Source organism: Ziziphus jujuba, chromosome 9 (assembly GCF_031755915.1).
Source record: "Ziziphus jujuba cultivar Dongzao chromosome 9, ASM3175591v1".
In the NCBI taxonomy this organism is placed as follows: domain Eukaryota; kingdom Viridiplantae; phylum Streptophyta; class Magnoliopsida; order Rosales; family Rhamnaceae; genus Ziziphus; species Ziziphus jujuba.
In genome coordinates this window covers 3,748,080-3,756,366 of record NC_083387.1, presented here as the reverse complement: position 1 = coordinate 3,756,366, position 8,287 = coordinate 3,748,080, and the positions used below count along the sequence as shown (strand labels likewise).

Sequence of the window (8,287 nt, the reverse complement as noted above, 5' to 3'; positions counted from 1 at the left end):
CTGTATTGGACGTGTAGTTATTATTTATGCACTGATTTACTGTTCTTTGAAGTGCTGTAAGTTTGTGGAAACAAATTGTAGTAACGTGGGAGGAATAAAGGGATGTTTATAGAAGTGTGTTTTCAGTGCAGGAAATTTTTGGTTAGTCCTACCCTTAGGGGAGGTGCTGCTGGATTTTCCGTTGGAAGGTTCGGTGGTATTTCCCTGGGATCAGGGCTTGTCTAGGGTTCCGGGGAGGAATTCTGGACGGGTCCTGACAATAATAATTGGAGAGGCTTTGAACTTGACATAGAAGAAATTCTAAAGGGAATTTTATGAGATTTATTACATAAACAAGAAGTGCAATGGAATTTATTAAAAGAAGAAACAGGCAATGTTTGTGCAGACACTAGATGATGAAGAATCCTATGAGATGGATGTCCTAGACGATGATGCCACTCTTGAAGAGAAGTAGACTGGTTGAGAAGTGCGGTTGGAGATTGAGACAGATAGGAGGAGGAAGATGGCCACTGATAGGTGCCACCTTTATGCGGTCCTTTTAGGAGTACTATTCCCGTCTGCAAATCCTTCACAAGAAAGCAATTTGATAAGAATTCCACATAAACATTATTAGTTTTGCACAATTTTGAAACTGAAAGTAAGTTCCTAGTCATGGTGGGAACACAAAAAACATCAGACAGCAAAAGCTTTTTATTTGGAGTGAGTAGAAGAGATGTGCCTGTATGTGTAATGGGAAGCTTATTACCATTCCCAACAACAATTTCATCAGTGCCATCATATTCAGAGTGAATGGCTAAGCTTTGCAAATCATTTGCCATGTGATGGGAGGCACCCGAATCAAGCAACCAGTTTGGTGAAGAAGGTGGCGTGGGTAGAAGACCATCATTTAAGGAAGCTCCTGAACCGAACGCTTGTGGAGGGGACGGCCTAGAACTATACCGCTGTTACTGAGAGGTGTTCGATAACTGGTGGCAGAAGGAAGGACAATATTTGGCCGAATGTCCCTGTTGGTCACATAGTTGACATTTTCCCCTATAATTACCAAGTCTTCTGAAGTGTGTGGGTTGACCAAAGAAGTGGTGTCTCGAATTGGTGGGAGAACCAAAGAAGGTTTGTCTTGGATTGATAGTGGAGCCAGACAACTGTGTGGTTGGTCTTGTGTTGGAGAGAAAAAATTTTCTTTGTTGTTTCCCTGTGCGATTGGCCATGTGTGCTGTGATAGAGGTGTCATCAGTTGAAAACTCAGATCAACGCAAATATGTGGCATGCTCTACTAGTTGTTCATATAATTCGGCAAAAGTGATTGAAGTGTCTCGGGTGCGAAACGCTGCAGAGACATCCTTTAGATCAGAGGATAAACCATTGATAATATATAAAATTACTTCATCATTATCAATTGGACTCCCAAGAAGTGCATATTCATCAGCTGCTCCTTTAATATACTGTAGATATTCAGTGACAGATCGTGTCCCTTGTGGGCGAATCAAACGTTCACGAAGCCTAAGCATACGAGAACGTGAGGGTCTAGCAAATGAGACAGCCAGTGTTGACCATGCGTCCCTTGAAGTTTTGCAGGTTGCAACTAGATGAGAAACATCATTGGAAAGAGAGGCCAAAATTGCTCCAAGTATGAGCTTGTCTTGCCGTACCCAGTATTGATATTCAAGATTTGTTGAGTTATAAGGATGTGTTGTTTGAGGACAAGGGTTCGTACCATCAATGAAGCCATAAAGATCATAGCCAATAAGAACAGCATCAAATTGAGCCTTCCAAGGAAAATACGTGTTTTCTATGAGTTTGAGAGGCACTTGCGTTGCTACATTGATCACAACTAGTGTTCTTGTTGAAAAAGATGGTTCGGTCATGATTGGAATAGTTGTTGAGGAAGAAGACGAAATAGAGGTTGAGGTGGATGAGAAAGATGAGGCCATGACTCGTGAGAGTTTGGTGCTCTGGTAACATAAAACACTTAAGAAAATTGAAAAGTACTGCTTGATTATTATTCAATAAAAGCTGAGTATAAATATTCTATTACGGACAAGAAAGGAGCTACAGCAGATAGAAACAAAATAATATTTAAAATACATGATAAAGCCTAAATACACGTGATAAGGATATACAAGACAAACAACACGAAAATGTTTAGTTAACTACACAGCTGTACATGAGAATCACTAATACCACCAACGAAGAGATGGCAAAAATTTCAAAAGCTGTATGTTCTTGCAGTTTTGGTTTGCCAGTCATCTCATCGATACCGCCTGGGATGGAAGCAGAGGTAGCAAAAGCAACAGCGGCAATAAGAGCAGCCACAACGGAGCGCGACTCTGAGGTTTTGACAAGCCATTCCGCACCTGCTTTCACCAGGCTTGTGTGGGTTTCAGTGAAGATCTCCTCTGCACTTTTTTCTTTATTGTTGCGTCGAAAGGAGACGCGAGGCATGGAGTATTTCACATACTAAAATGTAACGACACAATATGTTAAAATAACACATCAAAAAATATACACCTTAATGAAATTTTGATGTAAATTCACGCTTTTATTTTATTTTTTTAAATATTATGAAAACAACTTCTATCCTTAAAGAATACATGTGACTCCGCACCAAAAAATTCTATTAAGATATCCTGATAATGAGCGATTAACCGTAAAAGAACATGTATTTGTACTATATATATATATGATATTTTGTTATAAATTAATGAATTAATTACCTCGAACCATTTGATTTCCCACTGCATTTGTGCTGCAGCACCAGGAATTGGCCAGAGTTTATATTTAGAATAGACTGCGGCTACGTGCAAAGCACTGTTCCCTTCATCATCTATTTTCCGAACGGTGCTTTCTCGCAGGAAATTTTTCCTTCTCAAGAAGTTAAATAAATTCACATGCCTATTCGCCGCTGCCAACATTATTATATTCTTCCTAGATGCATCCCTGTCATTAATGGCCACCGGATATTCTTTAAGGATTTCCTCCACTATTTCTATTATCCCATGTTTGGCTGCAACTATTATTGCTGATTCACTTGCTGCTGATTTCCTCCGTTTGAGCTGAATCACCTCCCCTCCTCTGTGTCAAACTTTTTTTTGGATTTCACCTCCTCCTCTTCTATGAGGACTGCATATATAATATTATCATTATCAAAGCCAAAAGTTATTGGTGTATATATATATATATATATATATATTGATCAGCAGTAATTGTGAATTTTAATTACCACCTTTTTGAATAGCTTCAAATGTGATGCCTTCGTTTTCATCGAGTACTTGTTCGGGGTCCCGATTTGGACCTGCAGTGTCTACGTACTCATAGATAGTAGCCTTACTTAGGATCTTTTTCATGATTTCAACACTCCATTTATGCTTCTTTTTAATTTCTCGCATGTCTTCAATGTAATCATTTATCATTGTATATGTAGTTCCTACTCAGACACTAATTAACAAAGTAAAATCAGGAAGATTGTTTATATGTTCTAGTTATATTTATAGTTATTTATATTAATATAAAAATGCTTATAAGGCGCATCTATATCCTTACCTAGTCCAATAAGGTTCAATGTTGATTTGGTACAAAGATCGATAAAGTCGCAAACGATGGAAGTCTGTGCCTTGAGTTTAGAAATATCTGTGCACAGAAGATACATCATAATTTCTACTAGTTTCATGTTAATAAAATACCAAATTCTAAACAGAGGACTGGAATTGTTGAAACATTGTTGAGCTTTACCATGTTTACCGCTTCCATTATCGGATTCTTGGAACCTCTTTACATCATCTGTGCAAACAGATAATCAATTAATATGAGTAAAAAATCATCTCTAAAAGCATCTCCAACCATGCAAATAAAGAGCATAATTTTCAAAATAAAGATTATCTTCAAAAAAATTTAAAAATAAAGAATAATATTTTTTTATTCAACTTTAATAGCACTTTCTATAATTACTTTTTGTTTTGCATTTACCATAAACAATTATGATTTACATTTTCTCCTTTTTTTTCCCTCAGTATTTAAGGAAAATTAAATAAATAATTACTATTAATAAATATGATTATAATTGTGTATAGAAAATTGTAGATTAATAAAAAAATATATGTTAAATGATTTATATAGAGAGTTTGTTTGGCTCTTTAAATATAAAGAGCCAAATCCCATTATTTAGTTTAATTTATTTAATTTAAAGAGTTATCAAAATAATGCATGATTTTCTGAAATATAGAATATAAGGGTTTTAAAGAGTTTGTTGGGTGTATATTCTGATCACATTATATAGTTTTTTTTTTTTTTTGGACAATAAATCACATTATATAGTTAAAATGATCCTCATTTTTCTTTTATTATTTTTATAAAAAAAGGCCAGAAGTTACATCCAAAAATAGATAAATAAATAAATTATTCTATGATCTCTCACACGTTTGGACTGTTATTTATTTATTTATTTATTTTGTGAAAGCATTGTTAATTTAATTGTTCCCTGAGATTATTTTTTTCTTTTATTATTATCAAGGTGAGAGATTATTATTTTGGAAAAACAGTGCCTCTCGCACTAAAATATGTCTAATTATTTTTTGGACATGACTGTTTATAACTATTTGTGAGCATTTCTTATAAAAAAAAAAAAAAAAACTATTTCTTGGTCGTTGTGAGATTAATGTGTGAAATTTAATATAACTCTAGCACCATTAAAAAGATTATGTTCAACTATCATATTTACATTCCTAATTCAGGGAAAAAAAAAAAAATCATATTTACCTTCGTAAGATCTGATCTCCACCTGTAGTTCCAGCTCATCCGCCGAAAGAACTTTCAAATAATCATAAAAAATTATGATGTGATATAGGTGTAAAAATTAAAAATGTTAATTGTATAAAGCCTGCCAAATAGTGTGTAGAGATGGCTAAAATTACAATAATGTATGACCCACAAGTTTTATACTTGTTAGCTAGTTTTCATATGTACTTTTTATAATGCTCTTACATCTCTCAGTTGGCAAAGATACAAATCAATTGGGAATAATCATTGATGATTTGAAAAAAAAAAATCTCAAAAAAATAATATTCTTAAAAGAAGCACATATTCGTCTTATTAAATTTGAATTTTTATGCATTTACCCATTTCCGTTGTTCAAATTACCATCATTACTTTTTGGTGTGTTGATTATTTTTCAAAACCACAAATTACTGTTCATGTTTGTGTATTTTCAAAAATTTTACGATATTGGAAATCAAATATCATGTGGTATTTTTTTAATCACAAACAAATCTTTCAATATAGTAATAAGTTTGTAATTTAGCGAAAATAAAGGTTAAATTGATAATATTGTATTGGAATTGGAAAACTAAAAAAATTTAAGAGTTTGGTTAATTGTTTTGACTTTTGACTTTGATTGACCAAAGGATATCAAATATTCAAAAGAAAATTTCAAAATGTTTTAAATATAATTGTATCCTTCAATTTAAGACATAAAGTAGGCAAAATTGATTCAGATCATGAGTCATTAATTACTTACAGCAATAAATAAATCTGTTCAACTATCCAAGTTTGTTACCACTTGGGAAAGCAGCAGGCTTAGTGGCCAGAATATGGAGGGGAGTATAACCTTTCTCATTTACAGCTCCAACAAGCTCTTCATAATTATCAATTATCTTATCTACCAAATCTGCATTTCAACATTAGTATGCTTTCAACTTATCATATGTAGTTTTCCAAAATTTTGCTATGTATAAAGGACAACCTTGGTGGAAATCTAACTAATAACGGATTACATGTGATTGATTTATATTATATATCTTATAAATTATACGTAATTGGATATCAAATGCAGACCATGCATATAAATAATTATATTCTAAGTTGAATAATGTAATTAATTCGTCCGTTATAATAGAATTATATATATATATATATATAATAACAGATAGCGATTTAAATTAGATTAAATTAAACGGTGCTAGAGTCATTACCCAGATGTTCCCCTGCTATTGCAGCGTGCAGAAAAGTGTCACCATCTTTCCTTCTGGCATAGGAATAGCCATAACTAGTGCCACAGATAGAGTGTAAGTAGAGAAAAATGCTAGCTTTTCCATGTAAAGCGGCCAAGAAGAGAGGGGTTTCTCCTTTCTTGTTCCGAACACCGATTAGAGAAGGGTCAGCGTTCACCATCAAACGGCAAATAACCTCATTTCCCGTCGATGCTGCCACATGGAGAGGCGCATAGCCTGCGTCGTTTTGAATTGTGAGCACTTCTTTTGGTAAATTCTTTTCGGTAATCAGCTGCACAAGTTCTTTAACAGTGTAAACTTGATTTTCACCGACCGCTACATGCAGCGCTGTGGCACCTGATTTTGTGATCTTCAATTTTAGACGTCGGATATCTTCCTTGCAAAGATTCTCGACGTCTTTCCATTCACCTTTCATGGCAATTGTGAACAGATTTTTGTTGTTGCTGCTCGTCTCCTTCTTCTTACTCTCATTGGAAGGTGCTGCCATTATTGTTTTTTCCATCTATTCTATTCTTTGCTAATAGTGCATTAATCTGTAATATTTATAAGCGATTTTTTTTCTGCTGGTACACTTTGAAAGTGAAACCCTAGCTATTTATTGTTGAGGACATTCGACTATGCATGCTTGCTAATTAAATCATTTGATTTAATTTTCAGGTGCCATTGCCTAATTTCTCGCTAAATGTAATTTATATTTTTAGCAATTTTTGTTCACTAAATTTATATGACCTTATTTATTTCCCCAAAAAAGAAAAGAAAAAAAGAAAATTAGAGAGGCTTTGATTTATATATAAAATTAATTTATGTCGTTTTTTTCATTTAAAATATGTGATAAAGTTTCACAAATTTAAATCCTACTCCAAAGTCGTTCTATGCTTAGAGTAGATGACAATTATTCGATTTTAAACTCCACATGTTTGACGACCATATATATTCCTATAAAAATAAAAAGAAGAAAAAAAAAAAAAACTAGGAGAGGGTATATCTTTTATTTTAATTTTTCTAAGAAAAAGATAGCAAGCGCATGCAACATTGACTTTGCTTAATGGTTGATATAAGCATATTGCAATCATTACTTTTTTATTATTATTTTTTTCCATTTGATTTATTTTTTGATTACTATTTTATTATTTTTTTTCCATTTGATTTGTTTTTAAATTATTTGTTCCTTTCCTCCAGCATGTGAAAAGTTAATGAAAATCAGACTATTTGGGAATGTAATCAATATTAGGTTAATTAAGAGGGAAAAGAATAATTACTATGCATGGAACATATATATGGAACTTTTGGGTTGAAGGGGAAAGGGATAATTTTGCACTCTAATAACAAAGAATTAATTATTGTTGCATATGTACAAATGAGTTGTCATTCATTAATTAATTAGTGGATGGAGACGGGGCCATGGAGACAAGAGGATCCCCATTCTTTATTAAGTTTTTATTTTAGTGTTTTTAATACTTTAATTTGTTTAACATTTTGTTTTTGGGTGGCCTTATTGTCACGGCATTTTGTCTTTTGCCACGGTATTTTACTTTGCAATCTCAATTTGACCCTTTTAAAAGTTAAATAATAATAACAAAACGATAAAACTTTATTGGTCACTGTCTCTGTTGCCTATCGGGACAGAGCTTTTTATAAAAGAAAATTTGAGATCTGATACTCTTCCATGCCAAAGTTTTGGCGATCTGTATGCGATTTATTGGGTTTTTCATCTCATCTCCTCTCCTCGTCTTTTTGTTTTTCTTTCTCAGTTATCTCTACTGGCATGCAACCACCTCTCTATTTATTTTTACCCGGTGATAAAGCTGACATGAAATAGAAAGAGAAAAAAAATAAATAAATAAAAGTTAAATGTTAGAGATGAAGATGAAGGTACGATTTGATTTATGTGGGTTGGGGTATTTTTGGTATGTGAAGAAACAGTCGCGTATTTGGTTTTATTTGATTATTATACTTGTGTTTGACTTCGTATTGTTTTTCTTTCGTGTTTTTGGTATTTGGCTGGCTATGGCTACTGAAAAATGGGAAAGTTCAGAAGTTGGATAAATCAGTTTTTGGCCTTTCAGAATTCAGTTGGATGGGTCATGGGGTGGTAAGTTTGAAAAAAAGAAAAAGAAACAAGGTAAAATTGTGATTGCAAAATAAAATACCGAGGCAACAGACAAAATCCGCGCCAACTGTTTTTTAATCAAACTTCGGGGTCATAGACCTAAAACAGAACAACGTTATTATATTCATTGCAAATTAACTAATGCGGCCTCATCGAATAATCATCTGATAATCCT

The 8,287-nt window shown here is 33.3% G+C and overlaps 2 protein-coding genes across 2 annotated transcripts; both read right to left on the bottom strand.

Annotated features, from left to right (window-relative positions):
* Nucleotides 1-2,095: 2,095 nt before the first annotated feature.
* Nucleotides 2,096-3,116, bottom strand: LOC132805380 (uncharacterized). The gene is made up of 2 exons (XM_060820152.1): nucleotides 2,715-3,116; nucleotides 2,096-2,457 (listed from the first exon to the last, which is right to left on the bottom strand). Exons 1-2 carry the CDS (start codon nucleotides 2,910-2,912, stop codon nucleotides 2,143-2,145), a joined length of 513 nt encoding a protein of 170 aa, XP_060676135.1. The 5' UTR covers nucleotides 2,913-3,116; the 3' UTR covers nucleotides 2,096-2,142.
* Nucleotides 3,117-3,212: 96 nt separating this feature from the next.
* On the bottom strand, nucleotides 3,213-6,489 carry LOC132805411 (uncharacterized). Its single transcript, XM_060820337.1, has 5 exons — nucleotides 5,964-6,489; nucleotides 5,549-5,659; nucleotides 3,730-3,777; nucleotides 3,541-3,627; nucleotides 3,213-3,424 (listed from the first exon to the last, which is right to left on the bottom strand). Exons 1-5 carry the CDS (start codon nucleotides 6,487-6,489, stop codon nucleotides 3,213-3,215), a joined length of 984 nt encoding a protein of 327 aa, XP_060676320.1.
* Between the last annotated feature and the right edge of the window lie 1,798 nt (nucleotides 6,490-8,287).

What these genes read in the sequence shown, in the direction of transcription:
- LOC132805380 (XM_060820152.1), bottom strand. Translation starts at nt 2,912, where the DNA reads ATGTTGGCAGCGGCGAATAGGCATGTGAATTTATTTAACTTCTTGAGA. An exon ending in GGGAAATCAAATGGTTCGAG is followed by an intron (nt 2,458 to 2,714) that starts GTAATTAATTCA and finishes GTTACATTTTAG; the next exon opens with TATGTGAAATACTCCATGCC.
- LOC132805411 (XM_060820337.1), bottom strand. Translation starts at nt 6,489, where the DNA reads ATGGCAGCACCTTCCAATGAGAGTAAGAAGAAGGAGACGAGCAGCAAC. An exon ending in AATAGCAGGGGAACATCTGG is followed by an intron (nt 5,660 to 5,963) that starts GTAATGACTCTA and finishes GTTGAAATGCAG; the next exon opens with ATTTGGTAGATAAGATAATT. An exon ending in TAATGGAAGCGGTAAACATG is followed by an intron (nt 3,628 to 3,729) that starts GTAAAGCTCAAC and finishes TTCTGTGCACAG; the next exon opens with ATATTTCTAAACTCAAGGCA.